At 37.9% G+C, this 17,136-nt stretch overlaps 1 protein-coding gene across 2 annotated transcripts in view; it reads left to right on the top strand.

Annotated features, from left to right (window-relative positions):
- Window positions 1–6,190: 6,190 nt before the first annotated feature.
- AEBP2 (AE binding protein 2) overlaps window positions 6,191–17,136 on the top strand; it is a 58,652-nt gene continuing 47,706 nt past the window's right edge. For both annotated transcript variants that reach the window (XM_014937505.1, XM_014937506.1), the window contains exons 1-2: window positions 6,191–6,396; window positions 9,512–9,619. In XM_014937505.1, coding sequence (XP_014792991.1) covers window positions 6,205–6,396; window positions 9,512–9,619 — 300 coding nt within the window. In that variant the 5' untranslated portion in view covers window positions 6,191–6,204. The remainder of the gene's footprint in view (window positions 6,397–9,511; window positions 9,620–17,136) is intronic.

The following is a 17,136-nucleotide window of genomic DNA, read 5'->3' as shown; positions in this document are numbered from 1 at the left end:
GTTGTACCTTGCTCTGTTTGGAAGGCAATGTTTGCAGACTTGATAGAATGAGGTGTGGTCTTCCTAAGGTATTTTAGAAAGGCATTCAGTTCTTGCCTCTAGAGCCGTGATTTTTACTTCAAGTTGCTTCTGGTGCTCGGATTAGGATGAAAGTAAGGATAACAGAAGATCGAAGACTATGTTGTGCTTGCTGTAACAGTTTTAAATTTTAGTAATTAGTCGGTCTTTTGAATGCTGCTTCTTAAAAACCGCTATTGTGTGTGCAGGCTCTCTCCAGCAGTGACTGTTTTTGATGCTCTATTGTTTGGGATGACCCCTGAGTTGAACTCTCTGAAACTCCAATGTCTAATGTTCTTCATCAGGCTATGGTCTGTAGATCCATTACAATGGAGCTGGAGCCTGTTACAGCTTGGGAGCAAACCCAGACCTGTCTGTCACTAGCAATAGGGGAATGCCACAAGCGCTTCAGTTCTACTCGTGTCACTCTGCTTTGATAGTGACAGTCAGGATTTAAACACATCTCCTAGCTGGGGAAAAGGGGCTTAGAAAAAGGCAGAAAAAACTTGTTTGAACGTATTTACCTAAAAATGTATTTCAGTGTCTTTGTTTTGTTATCAGTAGTTTGCCAGAATGTCTATGTTTTCCTTACTTTGTTTCATTTCCTCCTCTTTGATACACCTTATTACTTTCCCACTTACCGGCTTTGTGGATTTCGGATGAGAATGTAGAAGGATGTAATTTCCATTACTACCTTCCCTTTGTTAAGGAGCTTTTCCCTCTCTTGGATCATTCCAAGCGGATAGAAAGTCAGATTGGATTGAAAAGCCCCATTCATAGATTGAAAGATACACAGTATTTCGGTAGTCCAGCCCTTCTTGGGCTGAGTTGATGTGCTTTCACTCTTTTGGTCAGGAAAAGACTTCAAGTGAACTAGGTAAAATGGGGGAGTGTGTACACACATCTTAACTGCTTCCGTGTCCTACTCTCACACCCTTTTTTCAAATCCTAAGAAACAAAAAACTGCTTCCGTGTCCTACTCTCACACCCTTTTTAAAATACTAAGAAACAAAAAAACCGAGTGTATTAGCAAGTCTAACAAAAACAGTGTTACGGGTCAGTCTTCATATACTTAGCAGCAGCCACGGCTCTGACTATGGAACTTACCATCATCTTTCTGCTTCATCTTGAAATGGCAGGTCCAGGGCAAGGGGACCTCCCAAGTCAGTGTCTTCTCTGATGCTATATATATTTACAAACTTTTCTCTGAAAATCTCCCTGATATTTTCTCAGTCTATGGAAGACTAGAAAAAAACATACATGTGCTTCAGCTGTGCAGGGCGCTGTGACAGAGAGGAAGGATGTTGCTGGTTTCTCAGAGATTCTCTTTGCAGCCTTTCTGTGAGGCACCTGATTGCCTGATATATATTGGTTCTGGAGGCACAGAAGAGAAAACAAACAAGCAATCAAAAAAACGATTTTGCATTTTTATTTAATTGGTTATTTATAGAGAAAGTATGTGTCTGGGCAGCAAGTTTCTTGCATTTGGCAGAGCCTATCAAGAGAACCACTAGAAAGCAGTGACCTCCTGTCTGACTCCCATCGTTTAGTTCTTTAAGCAGTTTAGTTATTTCTCTAGTAGGTCCTGTTATAGCAATATTTGTATGTACTTTCTAATGTCTGATGCAAAGTTCTTCAAACTAGAAGAAGGGAAGGCGTTCCCTGTTAAATAAAATAGTGACCTGTTATCACTCACTTGGATTTGGATTACATTTGTTTTTCCTGTTTTTAGACTGTGTTTTGAATAGGTTATAGAATCATAGTCCATTATAGCACTTCATCCACAATTTCTAAGAAATTCTATATATTGCTGCTTGGTTTAAGTGCTATAGGCAACCTTTATTTATTCCAGTTCTTCCAATACTAAATTTCACTATTGTGGGTGCAACTCTAATCTGTTAGTCCTTAGCAAACACTTAGGCGATTAGAACCAAACCAAGCAAACATTTAAACTATTACAACTAAATCGGCTTTTCTAAGTGTTATTGGTTTCTCATGTCGTTAACAACCCTACTTATCAGAGCATCTTTTGCTGGATCAGTAGTACTAGGTGACTTTTACATATTTCTCTCCAAAAACAAGAGTAATTTTCTACAGGTAAGATAGCAGATATATGTATATAAAAAAAAAAGCCTAAGTATATGATATGAATTCCTTAGGCTGTAAAATTAGAGACCTGGGGGTTTGTATCATAAGGTGATCATGCCGCATTGCATTTGCAGTATGAAATAAGCTCTCATGACACGGGTTCATCAGTTTGAGGTTTTTTTCATCTCTGCTTAAGAGAAATTAGCCAGATTGCATACCTGTGAAGCGGAGAAACCACACACATGTGCATGAGTGCACACTCACACACACACACGCACCCCTTTCTTTCACAGCACTTGTTCAGGGTTATGTTTTCTCATTGCTTTCCTGCTTAAGACAAAGTTGTCAAACCAGGGAGCCCTTGAGAGAACTATGCTAAATAGCCCTTTGTAGTCTGTCCTTGTGGTCGCTAGCACCATAACTCTTCTTAGTTACAAGTTTGTTTATGCCTATTTATGGGGTTTTTGAGGACGGTACCGATGCTGTCAGTGGAAGTAGAAACTCAGACCGACTGTAAATAGCTTGGAAGTTTGAGCTCCTACTAAAAGTACTGTACTTTAGTACATTTCAACTGTGACAAAGTTAGGGTTACTTATCCCATGAAGTGGTCTGAGGCAGTTATTGCATGAATATCTGAAGTGCTTTGCCATTCTTGATGAAGCACCTTCCTGTTGTAACCGCTGATCTGTGTAACCTCACTGTGTGCGGCAGAAGTGGTCAGGTTGTGTGCCATCTTGTAGGCATTCAAACCTACTTCTAAGTACTGATTTTGAGAAAAGTATATTTGGATAATTCTAACTAAGGTGTGTGTGGGTCACGTTTAATTATTTATTCATTCTGTTGGTAAACTTTGCTTTCATAATTCAGTTTTACAGATTTTACTTTCGGGGATAACTTTTGGCTTTGGCATCAGCTGAGGAAGGAGGGGATGTCAGTCCCTTAGTTGCATCTGTTGTGGACCTGGCATGGTGGAAGAATGTGGGTTGCTTGCAACATATTTTGCACTTAAAGCTTTGGACAATTGCTTAGAGGGTTCCTAAACTAGTATTACCAGTAGTTAGTGACTGTTGATGCTGTTGGGACTGGTAGCTTCAGCTCAGTGCTAGTTACGTTCCCTTGGAAGATTCTAGTGAATATAAAATAAGCTTTTTGATAAAGGCAGCAATACGTAACAGATTCCAAACCATATCTATAGGTGTCTGTTGGCCACCTTTCCTTTATTTGAGAGCATGTATTGTGATTTTGTATGTCATGAAAGGAAGTGAGAATACTTGGGAGCAGGGGGCGGGGAAGGATCGTGGAAAGCTGTGTGTATTCAGGGTATAGAAAAGGGAAGAAAATAGAAGTAGCAGGCACAGGGAAAAATGCTGTGTAGCAGCAAAGAGCCTGTATGACTTTTATGGGTTAAAGCCATGCCTTATAAACTGTTAGATCTTTTTTTTTCAAATTGGGAGGGGGGAAAAAAAGCTTGCGGCATTTGTCTAGCATTTAGGAAGTATGTATTTGTTATACTTTTAAAGAAAAAAAACAAAACTCTTGAGAAGGTCTCTAAAACTATCTTTTTAACTTGGAAAATAAAGGCCTAAGAATAATGGTCATAGGTCAATAACAGGAGACTAATAGGTTGGAATAAAATTTTTAAGGAATTTATGCTTTGGATATGGTAGTCAGCGATTTCATAAGTGCTACCTTGCTGTGTGTATCAGATCAGAATTTGCTCATGAAACCAAACTATTTGGGCTAGTTAAAACTGAAGCTTAACTGGAAAGCCTTGCTAAAGGGAATCTGTTATTTTGGCTAAGGCAAGACGTTTTATATTCATAAATGCAGTGGAATTCACACGGTGGGTGAGGGGTGGAAATCTAAGCAGTGCAAAAATCTATGATGATTTCAAAATCTATCACAGGAAAAAACTGCTAGCGGAGTAGTGATTAAAAAAGATGCATATAACGTGAGAAATTACTAAATAAAGGCTTTTAGAGCAGAAGAGCAAACATGCTAATGATATCAGATTTTGAATAATGGTGTAGTTTTTGTTTCATCCTTCTCAAAATGTGTAACAGAATAATAATGGATATGTAAACAGCAATGGTCAAAAAAATAGAGCAGCACCTGCATTTTTAAAAGCAGAATGCTTTAGCATAGCAATTATGTATGAGAGGTGGGCGAGAAAAGGGACATGATAAAAGTTAGAAAATTATAAATATGTAGAAATGAGTAGAAAATGATTATTTTCTTTCTTTAAAGTAATGTAATTAGATTTTTTTTTTCCTTGCACTTTGCTCAGAAGAACTCAGTAAAGACAGAATCACAGAATGATACGGGGTTGGAAGGGACCTCTGGAGATCATCTAGTCCAACCCCCTGCCAAAGCAGGTCCACCCAGAGCAGGTTGCACAGGAACGTGTCCATGTGGGGTTTGAATGTATCCAGAGAAGGAGACTCCACCACCTCCCTGGGCAGCCCCTTCCAGGGCTCTGCCACCCTCACAGGAAAGAAGGTCCTCCTCGTGTTTAGGTGGAACTTTCTATATTCAAGTTTGTGCCTGTTACTTCTTATGTCACTGGGCACCACTGAAAAAAAGATTGGCCCCATCCTCTTGACACCCACCCTTTACGTATTTATAGGTGTTAATCCTAAAGACACCTATGAAAAATTACTGCTGTGTACTGGGCTGTATTAGCAAAAAATATTTCCATACAGTCAGCAGAAGTGATTCTTTACCTGCACTTGGCACCATTAAGACTATGTCTGGGTTACTGTGTGCAGTCTGGGACTCATCTCAGATACTCACATACTGGAGAGGATCTGGTGGAGGGTCTCCGAGATGGTTAGAAGGCTGAAGTAAATGCTATGGATGAGAAGGCTGAGAGATTGGGTTTCTTCAGTTTTAGGCTAAGGAGGACAGGGTTGTTGCTGTTTTCAGTGACCTAATAGGGAGGTTTAGCAAAGGAGCAGTTGGAGTCATCTAAACTTCAGCTGCCAAGGATGAGAGGCAACAGACAGAAGTTGCAGCACTGGAAATTCTGATGAGATGTTGGGAAATTTTCCTCCTCCCCCACAACAAAGTTAATCAGACATTGGGAAACTGTTCAGAAAGGTAGCAGAAACTCTAGCCTTTGAAAACGCCCATTAATGACTCAGCTGGACAAGACCACAAACGATTTCATCTCACTTGCTCCTGTTTGAGCAGGAGATTTGACTACCTGATATTCTGAGGTCCTCTCAAAGATGAGCTGTTCTGTGTAATGCTGCGGCTTTCCAGAAGACAAAACCATAAAGTTCCTAAAAGGTAGTGAGCAGGTTCACCAGGTAAAAAAAGATACATTAGTAGCTATTTAATATTTATCCATGAAGAATATCCATCTCTCTATTTCCCCTTTGCTTATATATGGATGGTGCACACTCTGCAGTTTTTTTTTGCGGTCCAGTTGGTGTTTGGCTCTGTATCTGCCAAGACACAGAGCAGAATGGCTGATGAAAAGGACCCCTGCTGGCCAAGCATTAGTTTATACCATAAATATGTTGGACACCGTGCTGAGGCAAGTGTGGGAGTACCTTAAACCTTCTGTAGAACTTCACTGCTGTGTTCTTTTTAAGGATCTAGTGTTAGCGGTGGATGCTGGGCTAGATACATCTCTGGTCGTCAGACCCAGCATGCCTTTTTTCCTTTTTTCTTTTTTCCTTCTCTCCTGGGAAATAAAAGTAATGAATGGCTGTTTAACATAGCTTAAAAATGACTGTGTTAATCACATGTGAGTTAATTTTCTGACAAGTCAATGAATGGGAGAGCTTTACGTTCCTCTTTTTTGTTGCCAGTGTCCAGAAGAAGTTATACTGTCAAGTAATAGCTATCATTTCCTGACTGCTGTACGTTTGTTATAGTTAGGGTGCTGAATAACAATAAACAGTAAGTTTGTGTAAGATTTTATTTTCAGCCTGTCTAAATACGTCGGCAACAAAACCCCAAAGAGCTACGATTTTTATTTGTTCTGTTAATGTGCAACAAATATGAACTTTCCCTTTTTTTTTTTTGTCTTACAGCATAAGCAGCACTATTATGGACGTAGACAGCACAATTTCCAGTGGGCGTTCAACTCCAGTTATGATGAATGGACAAGGAGTTCCTGCCTCTTCAGCAAAAAGCATTGCTTATAACTGTTGTTGGGACCATTGCCATGCTTGCTTCAGCTCCAGCCCGGATCTGGCAGATCACATTCGCTCCATACATGTGGATGGTCAACGAGGAGGGGTTGGTGTCACTTTCTGTTTTCTCCCCTTTCTTAGTTGCCAATATTTTGCTCTTTTGTGACAGTAGCAAATTTTATGTTTTAAAGTCCCAGTTCTGTAGCTAGTGGCAACCGAGGCTTGGACCATTCAGCTGTGTCTCTTGCATAGTTCACTTTGTTATTCTGTGTTTTTAATTGAATGCCTAACTGTACTGAGTTCTTTTTAATCAGTGATTTGAAGCTATCAGGTTTTTGATAGGTGTGTGAACTTGTCAACATCCTGAAGCTGTTGGAATTCATTTTCTTAAAGCTATTAGTGTACATGTTACTGCATGTGAGCTCAGGTGAAGTCATATCTTCATTATTTTTGCGAATGGAGTCGCAGTAGAGGTAAAATATATACAGAATTTATAATGGGAAAGATGGAAGACTTGTTGACTTGAGAGTAGAAAGTCTTACCAAAACAGCTCTGTCTATAGAGCTGATGGTATAAGCATACCTTCAATCTAACTGTATCTAGAATCTTTTTTTAAATTGAGGTATGTATATAATCATGTGTATTTCAGTCTAATCCCTAGTCAAATGATGCAATTTCCGTTGGTCTCACAATTCTAATATTTCAAAACATCTTCCAGTAGTGTAGTTTCAACTCTGTATTTAACTCTTCAGCCCTCCCCAACCTCCCAAATTACCTTTGATGCCTGGAATATGTCATGTAAACTAACTTTGCATCAGACGCAAGTGATCTGCCTGCCTTCGGCACTGTATGTTGTGGCTCTTTAATTTCTTGGAGAGCTAATATCAAACCTTAACCTAGAGTAATCATTATCTTTGAATTTGTCCTGTCACTTCTCCAAAAGTAAAATGTTGGGCCATTACACTTTATCTTGAGTGAATAACAGACTTAAATAAAACACTAACTTGCATTGCTTTAGCTAATTTATTATGTAATTGCATCACCAAGACAGCTATGACTCTGGTTGTATTTAGCTAATGTTTTTTGGTATGACTGAACTTTCAGCTTCGTATTTAGTGACTTCTTTCATTCCAAGCTCTAAGCAGAATCACTCATTCAGTGAGCTGGCTCTTTAGCCACCCATGAGTTATTTCCATATTTCATAAGTTTTTAAAAGTGTTACATGAATCCTGGATGAAATAATTAAACGGATGAGGTGTATCGGTGTCCTGTGGGCTTTCACATAACTGCATCTCCGGGGATCTCCATTATCTCATCCATGACCCCATTTCACTTCAAAAGGGACCGGAAAATTTTTCAGGGTGGGTTGTTTGGGGGTTTTTGTTTATCTGTTTGGTTTTTGGTTGTTTTGTATTTCTGTTCACTTATGTTCCATGTGGATCTTTTTATTTAGAAAATGTTAGACTGTATCTGTCTTTCCAAAAGAGGGGCTTGTTGGAAGCGCTGGTATCTGTTGCATTCAGTTCACAGTTTTTATTCCTCTACTGGAGTTGGTTTACTTCTTGAAAAGTTCTTCAACTTGGTGCTATGGAAGAGGACTGATCCTGGCTATTCCGTTTCAGGGATTTGTCTGCCACCTGCTGGCGAGGTGTTCAAGCAGTGTTAGAAAGTATATTCTTGTGGTTTTGATTGGATTTCAGATATTGCTCAATTACAATTACTATAAATTTGAAGAAAAATGGGAGTAATAACTGCTTACTGAAACCTTAACGGCAATGCGACAAGCATCCTTGTATGGTAAAATGTGTATTTTCAAGCTAATACTGAGATGATGGCTCCAAACCAAACCAGATATATCCATGAAGAGCCTGGGAAAGTTTTGAATAAAGAATTTGACCTCCCAGAGTATTTTTTTCAAAAATATTTTGGATTCAGCCTTCTGACAAGGGTTTCCAAGAAGCCTTGCCTGGACTTCTGGTGGGGTGTTGTAAAGCCAATTGCATGTGTTTTGGAGAAATTGCATTTCCACAATATGTGACTTCGTACATTTGCTAAGTGCCCTGCAGTCACTGCTAAAAACATGGGGGCAGTTACAGAGCTGTTGCAGAGCCAGGTATCTCAGAAGTTCCACTTCTGTGCCTTCAGGGGGATCTCAAAACTGAGGAGCAGCAGGAATCGGAGGTTCAGGGGGTTGTGTCAGTAGGTCTGGATCAGTCATACAGACATGCAGGGTTTTCCAGCTTTATATTAGTGAGCTGGGTCATCTATATATTATACAGCAAGTACACAGCACTCCTGTAGCTGCTCTTTTGTTTTGAAAATAGTCTTTTGAATTTTGAGTTTCTTAATCTTCTAAAGAGAACAAGAAACTCCAAATCCAATTAGTTTTCTGCAGTTCTGAAATCCTATGTTATGAGCAGTGCTGTTCCTGGGGACTGTATATTGCTGCTACAAATCAGGCCTGTACCTCCCTTCACACACAGACCTGTTGAGGAAATTCTGATGAAAGGCAAGTTCATTGAGCTTTTTTTATTCTCTCAGTTATAGATAGGCACAATGAGAGGAGAGAGAGAAAAGCAGCATGAGTAAGTTCTACTCCCCTTAATGCGCTATTGTGTGTATGACTGATCTGTACTCTGGAATCACAAAAGACCCTGAGAAATTGAATCCTGTGAGAAATTGTAATTTTCTTCCATCGGGAATTGAATATAAGGCCTAACTAGAGGTATCCAGTATTCCGTAATATAGACCTCTGGTGACTAAACAACTATTGTAATTAAGAGGCTTTATTTTTCATGCTCAAAACATAAAATTATTAATTGCTTATGAGAGGAAACAATTTTATTTCTATATCATCTATCCAGAAAATGTAAACTTGTCACTTAAAAACATTCTGGTTTAATATCCGGTAGACACAAATATTGAGTGCAAACACAAACTCTTTACAGTGCATGCTGTGGCTCTTGATTGTGTTTATCTGCAGGAACATCTTTTTTTTTTTTTTGAGATTTTATTTCAGTCTCTTGCTTTTTTGAGTACTTGTGGTTGTAATTATATTTTGTCTTGGTGAGATGTGAGAAGTGTGTTGCAAAATAAATAGCTATTGTTCAAAGTTCTTTGAAGTACTTTGTATCGTGAAAACAGGCTTCTCTGCTAATATGATACTTTTTTTTACTGTTTTCTTTGACTCATGTAAACTTACCGCATTTTTACTCTATTAGGTGTTTGTTTGCTTGTGGAAAGGTTGCAAAGTATATAATACACCTTCAACAAGTCAAAGTTGGTTGCAGAGGCACATGCTGACACACAGTGGGGACAAACCTTTCAAGGTAAGATTCATTATAAGCTATATCATCCCTTATTTTAAATGTGATCCTATTTATCTTTCCTGATGTGTTATATTTAATTGAAAAATGCCATCACAGAAGGATTTTTAAAAAGTATACAGGGAGGTGACCCTTCGTCTTGGCAATAATTGTGCCCAAAGGTCCTGTTCTGTTACAAAAACAGGTGAAGATACCATTATTGCTTCTCTGTCCCTGTTTCTTTTAATCTACAAATGATAGGGGAATCTAAAACTAAATGCTGCTGAAGTTCAGGTTTTTTTGGTGCACTTTCCAGTTGAGCTGCTTGCGCTGTAACAGTGAGCTGTTTTACCTCATGCTTTACACCTCCACGTTAAACTTTGGATCATGCCTGAGGGTGCACATTCTGTGCTTGAGTAAGAGCTGGTTTGGTTAATGAAATTAAGTTGAAACACAGTCACTTATTTATAGTTAACCTCTCCGAGAATAATAAGGAAATCAGGAATGCAGGACCGTTGAGCTGACTGTATTTCCTGCATAGTATTTTCTAACTTTCTCTTTCTTTCTCCCCCTAATCTGTACCTGCAATTCTAGGTATAGTAGTGTTTATCATTCCCATATCCACCAATCCGTTATTAATGAGTTGCTTCATCCTCTTATGGATACAGTTGGGGCAGTTCATAGCTGTCAGTCCTGGATCACTTGATGGTAAGTCCCACCCACACTACTTCAGACTGCAGTTCTCCTTCCATGTAGGATATGAAAATGAATTAGGGTTTGTTTGTTTTTTTTTTTTAAGTTTAGGTATGTAGGATATGAAAATGAATTAGGGTTTGTTGTTTTTTTTTTAAGTTTAGGTGGCATTTTATGCCGTCTTCTCCCCCACCCCACAATCCCACCAATTTTTAGTCACTGTTTCTCTACTTCCCTCCCTTCTCAGGTAATACCTTCTGCTTTTTTTTTTTTTTTTTACAGTTTCTATTTTAAGGCAGCTTTATTACTAAAAAATACTTTTCTGTTACAGTGATGTCTTCCAGAAGTTACTACTTCTGCATAGCCTATAACAGTAGTTATGACAGAAAACAAAACTAAACTCAAAACCTAGAGAGTAAAAATAGTGCATTGCACACGAGAGGGTTTTTTAATAAAGGTTAGACTTTTTTTCCATACCGAACTATGTAGTTTAGTCTGAAAATTTCTGAATGAGTGAATAACAACAGGAAACTTGCTCTTGAGGTTAGCTTACCCTTTGTTCAAAGGAATAAGATTAGCGTGCGCTTGGAAGCATAGCATAAGGATCACAGATCCCTGAAAGCTTTCAGATACGATTAGATCCATTGCTGGAACAATCTTAAGTACAAATCTCTGAATAAATCAAAAACCAAACAATCATCAGAGCAAACTTGTACATTAGGCCTTCTCATTTTGAAATTAAATATTTTATATGCCTTAAAGTGTAATGGTAAGCTTTAGCCTTGAAGGGAAAGTCTTTCAGTAGGGTCGTTATTTGGTCTAGATCAAAGAAAGTCAGATTTAGAGACATTGGCTTTAAAAGAGGTGGGCATAGCTCAGAATACCAGTAGTGCTTTTGAGCCTGTCGGAGGTACACAGCAAAATCAGTAAAAGTTGGTGTGTCATTTTTTTCGCTTGACTAGTTACAGCTGAAGCCCTAAAATTTAAAACAATTAATTCTGATAGTAATCATCTTGTGTTAAATATGTGTTATTTCACAAGCTGATTTTCTGTACTTTCTGGTCATACTGAGGGAGAGAACAAAACGCAGCCTAGGATTGCAGTAGTTAATCATCACAGCTCGATGTGTGTCACTCCAGCAATTTTTCCTACTGTTGTCTTTAGTTCCTCTGTTTGTTTTTATTTCTGTATTTCTCAATCTGGTCCTGGGGGCTTTGAATGGAGTGTAATTGTGGTCTGAGTAGAATTCTGTAACATCTTTTGTTCCCCTGTCATTTATGCTGAATATAGACTTCAGGTCTCACATAAGGTAGCCAAGTATGTAAGTGTCTGTGATAACAACCTATTCATTAACTGACCTCCTTTCCTTGCTTCTTTTCTTTTACAAGCTTTTGAAATCTACTGTCTGATACAAAAACACTTTTATTATTTTGAGTTTTGAGTATTAGTCTTGATTGGGCCAAGAACAGACGTTACTAATTGTCTAATGGCGGTCATTCAAAAACAGAGCAGTTTCTGTTTGTGCATTTAGCTCTTCCTATAAATCCGAATTGCTCACCTTTTAGGAAGAGCCAAATTTTTTCAAGTCAGAGTTGGATTAAAGACCTCCTGTTCTTGATGATTACTGCCGACAAAATATCTCCCAAAACCTAAATTGCAAAAGAAATTTTTGTCATGTCATGAGAATACACTTGAGTTCGTTGCTGGAACAATCTTAAGTACAAATCTCTGAATAAATCAAAAACCAAACAATCATCAGAGCAAACTTGTACATTAGGTCTTCTCATTTTGAAATTAAATATTTTATATGCCTTAAAGTGTAATGGTAAGCTTTAGCCTTGAAGGGAAAGTCTTTCAGTAGGGTCGTTATTTGGTCTAGATCAAAGAAAGTCAGATTTAGAGACATTGGCTTTAAAAGAGGTGGGCATAGCTCAGAATACCAGTAGTGCTTTTGAGCCTGTCGGAGGTACACAGCAAAATCAGTAAAAGTTGGTGTGTCATTTTTTTCGCTTGACTAGTTACAGCTGAAGCCCTAAAATTTAAAACAATTAGTTCTGATAGTAATCATCTTGTGTTAAATTATTTCACAAGCTGATTTTCTGTACTTTCTGGTCATACTGAGGGAGAGAACAAAACGCAGCCTAGGATTGCAGTAGTTAATCATCACGGCTCGATGTGTGTCACTTCAGCATTTTTTCCTACTGTTGTCTTTAGTTCCTCTGTTTGTTTTTATTTCTGTATTTCTCAATCTGGTCCTGGGGGCTTTGAATGGAGTGTAATTGTGGTCTGAGTAGAATTCTGTAACATCTTTTGTTCCCCTGTCATTTATGCTGAATATAGACTTCAGGTCTCACATAAGGTAGCCAAGTATGTAAGTGTCTGTGATAACAACCTATTCATTAACTGACCTCCTTTCCTTGCTTCTTTTCTTTTACAAGCTTTTGAAATCTACAGTCTGATACAAAAACACTTTTATTATTTTGAGTTTTGAGTATTAGTCTTGATTGGGCCAAGAACAGACGTTACTAATTGTCTAATGGCGGTCATTCAAAAACAGAGCAGTTTCTGTTTGTGCATTTAGCTCTTCCTATAAATCCGAATTGCTCACCTTTTAGGAAGAGCCAAATTTTTTCAAGTCAGAGTTGGATTAAAGACCTCCTGTTCTTGATGATTACTGCCGACAAAATATCTCCCAAAACCTAAATTGCAAAAGAAATTTTTGTCATGTCATGAGAATACACTTGAGTTCTAACATAAAGGGAAGGAATCTGTCATTATAGAGAGAGAACTTGGTGAAAATACCTATTCATTCAGTTAAATAAATAAATGAATGTGAGAATTTTTGAGGAAAGCCATAAAAAGCAGTAATGGAAATAGCATAGCTCCATGCTGTTTTCTGAAGGATTGCGATTCAGGATGTTTTTAAGAAAAGCAAATTAGGAAAATAGGAAAGCGGCAATTAAGAGCATGGAAAATTTACTTTTGTTAAGGTAGAAGAATGCTATAATTGTGTAATGACCAGAGGACAGTAAGAAGTATATGGCAGGTCATTGTATTCTTATATTTCTAGTCAAAATAAGAGATGAAAGTTTTTTCTGAAGTTGAATGTCAGCTGGGGACTGTCTCAGGCTTAAAGCTCTTCTTTGCATTAGAACTACTCTGTTGAAGGATATGTCCCTGTGTCCCGTCACCCTTTTGCTTGCAAGTGGACTCATTTTATGCAGTTGCCCATTTTGGGCTTAATTATCTATTTTTGAGATACACACAGTGTTGTCCTTTGATTGCAAGCTGTATCCAGCTGTAAATGAGCTCCTGTGTTTTCATATTTAAAGGTCTTTGTGGATTTACCTGCCCTTTCCATGCATTCATACAAACTATGTGACTGTGTGGTTCATTAGTCACAAAAATGAACCCACTTCTAAATTCAGGGCAAAATGTTTCATATTTTCCTAAGTTTCTACTCTATTTTGTTTGTGCGGTTTAGTGTATCCCCCTCAGCATTACTATTGCAATACCTGTGTCACAGAAAAGGTAAATTTCATTATAAATACCTATTTTTGAGACCTTTGTTATGCTAGTTCCATTTTTATATGGGGCAATTTCCTGGTAGTGTTTGTCCAGCTCATAAGGAGACATTTTATATCTAAGTCATCTGCTGAGCTAAGGTGGGGGGCGAGGGGAAGATACCCTAGGATTTTGGGCAGAATTTAGGTCCTCAGTTCCCCTTTAGACATCCTATTGCTTTTTTTGTTTTTTCTTTCACTCTTTCTCTAAGTTTTTAATACTGATGCCCTTGGATTTCATGTGGAACATATGGATGGATTTTTTGCTTGGGTTTTTTTTTTTTTTGTGGCAGTCATCACCAACTTTTGTTACTGATAAAGTGTCTTTTCCTCAGGCATCCACCAATCCCTCCAACAAAGAAAGAGTGTCCAATTAAATGAGACATAGTTACCATCGCAGCTAGTTCTCAGTGTGTAGTCAAAGAAATCTATGATTTCTGCAAAGCAGCATGCTTTTTCAATCCTGCTTTTGGTAAGCACCATTTCCTAGATTTGTTTTTCCTGTCAAGAGACACGAACAAACAGACTGGTCTTGCAGAACGTGTTTCTGGTTGAGAACTTTTCCTGTCTTTGGCCCACTGTTAGGTGTATTTGAAGTTATTCTGCTCCTCTTAATACCCGAAGTTCATTGTTCTTTTGCTGCTGGAAGTTTTCTCTTTCCTTATTGCAGTCTGATTCTAGCCATCCTTGCATCCTTTTTTTGATCATTGTAGACATTCATTTAATGTAGGTATTCTTGGAGCATGTAATTGTTTCTCTGAAGACGTTCAGTGTGTTCATGTTTGGTATGATTTTACATTCAGAGTTGAGAGAAAAATCTAAACGTCATTCTTTTTTAGTTCTTTTATTACATAATTTTTGCAGCTTTTTAGAAACTGGTGGAATGTTGTAGAGTATCATCAACATGTGGTGGAGGTCCTGTTGAGGGCTCAGCAACTTAGAAACTTTCAGAACATGTAGACAAGTGGATCTAGAGGAATAATCTGCTTGAGTTAGAAAGTCTCAGGAGATAGGACAAGGGGAAATGGCCTCAAGTTGCTCCAGGGGAGGTTTAGATTGGATATTAGGAAAAATTTCTTCACAGAAAGGGTTATCCAGCATTGGAATAGGCTGCCCAGGGAAGTGGTTGAGGCACCATCCCTGGAGGTGTTCAAAAGACGGGTTGATATGGTCCTCAAGAATATGGTTTAGTGGTTTGGGGGAGTTTTTTGTGTTTTGTTTGTTTTTGTTTTTTTTTTATTGGTTATTTCTTATTTATTTTTTTGTCAGAGTTAGGTTGATGGTTGGACTAGACAATCTTTAAGGTCCCTTCCAACCTAGACAATTCTATGATTCTAAAGCTGATGCTGGTAACTGTCTTTGGCAAGCTGAGAAAAAGTGTATGAAGAAACTCTTACTTGTCCTGAACTTGGCTGTTACAAATAGTAACTACTTGAATAGTTAATGTTCTGTGACAACCTGCATTTCCCAGCATGGTTTCTGATACTCAGAAAGAACCCCAAAAACCCCAGAAACCAAAACTGAAGTACTACTCACCATGTTTTGTTGCGGTACAAGGCATTGAGAGTTACTTGAAGACATATCAAATGAACCCTTAAAATGTAGTCCAGGTGGCCAAATACAAGATATTAGGCACAGCAAAAGGACAAATACAGATTCCAGTGGGTATGCTCTTCATGTTTAAGATAGTCATGCAAGCTTTGCTCATGTTGGGTAAATGCTTTCAATAACAATGAGTAACAGTACACAGGTTCATTGGAGGCTTTCATCTTTTGTTTAAAAGGGGGGAAGAAAATAATAATTTAAATGGCATTTTGTGCTTATTCTACTACCTCTAACTTCAAGAATTCATTAAGGGTGACTGCATTTGGTATGTGTCTCGGTAGACTAACACTTGTTGAAATCTAGAAAATACGGCCAAGCAGCTTCAGTCCTCATTTGGAATTCATGCCTGTTACTCTCTTGGCAGAATATCTTCTATCTATTAGAGCACTGCAGATGGAAAATGTAGAGGCATTCTGCCTGAACCCTTAGGTATTGAGACAATAAGAAGGCTTATAATAAATATGTCTAAAATATTAGTTAGATTTATTGGAAAAATAACACATTATTGGAAAAATAACACATTATTTTTAAAAAGGAGATTTGGTTATTTTGTATTTAGAAAATAACCTGTATTGCTAGATATTTTTATACCCTGTTTGTTAAAGTCACTGGTCATTACTGCCCATTAGTAGTGGTGGGTATGGGTACACTGGAGAATTTAAACTTCTTACGTATTGACTTATTTTCTCTTGAAGTAACATATCCACCAATCCGGACCCAATCTACCATATTTAAAATTGAATGCAAAATTTTGAGATTTAGGTTTTGGGGGAAAAATGAAAAGATTGGTTTAAAGTTGTGCGTAATAGTTGAGTTTGATTTATTAGAAGCCCTCTAGATCTGTATAATTATCTGGTGGGAAGCTGATTTGGTGTGACTTACCGTCCAGAGATCCTGAAGTGACAGCCTGAACTGCTCCTTTATCTTTGGAGAGAAGAGACTTTACCATTAGTAACGGATTGCTGGATATATTATTTTAGAGAAAAAAAAGAGAAAAAGGTAAGATTTTTCTCCTCTTCTACTATTTCCTGTCTACTGCAAAGGCATTCTGTGTCATCTTTGATATATCAGGTGCTATTTGATGACATGATCAGGTAGTCTCAAACTACACGATATCTGAATGTAATGATTTCTGCAAATATTTCATACTGTGGCTGCAGACTATAAATAGACTTTCTGGAAAGAGCTAATTTCTAGTTGCAAGTTGCATATATTGAAGATTTAAGGTTGCTGGTTTGAGGCTTTTGAAAGTAAAACTTGGGTACAGCAAGAAAGTAAGTGGTAGTTTCTTTAGATAATCTGTATAGAATATCTGTGTTTTCTTTGACACAACTAAACAAAAATCAAGTTAGGACATCGTGAGTCAAACTGCAGTTTGTCATAAAACAATGTTTCCCATCTCACAAGAAATACAATTAAGTCTTATGAACTTGTATGTTAAAAAAATTTAGAAGTTTGCCTGACACAAAGTTTGTGTGTTACTTTCAGTAGGCATTGGCTTTTAATATTATCCTTTAATAAGCTTGGAATATGGCAATAGCCTGACACAAAGTTTGTGTGTTACTTTCAGAAGGCATTGACTTTTAATTTATCCTTTAATAAGCTTGGAATATAGTAATGCATGCACTGTACCAAGACTCTAGGTTACTTTTGACCTGTAGCAGACATTGGCAAGACTGA

This window comes from Calidris pugnax, unplaced genomic scaffold, assembly GCF_001431845.1.
Source record: "Calidris pugnax isolate Ruff unplaced genomic scaffold, ASM143184v1 scaffold1, whole genome shotgun sequence".
NCBI lineage: Eukaryota > Metazoa > Chordata > Aves > Charadriiformes > Scolopacidae > Calidris > Calidris pugnax.
The sequence above is the reverse complement of the archived record's forward strand: the minus strand, read 5'-3'. Positions and strand labels throughout refer to the sequence as shown.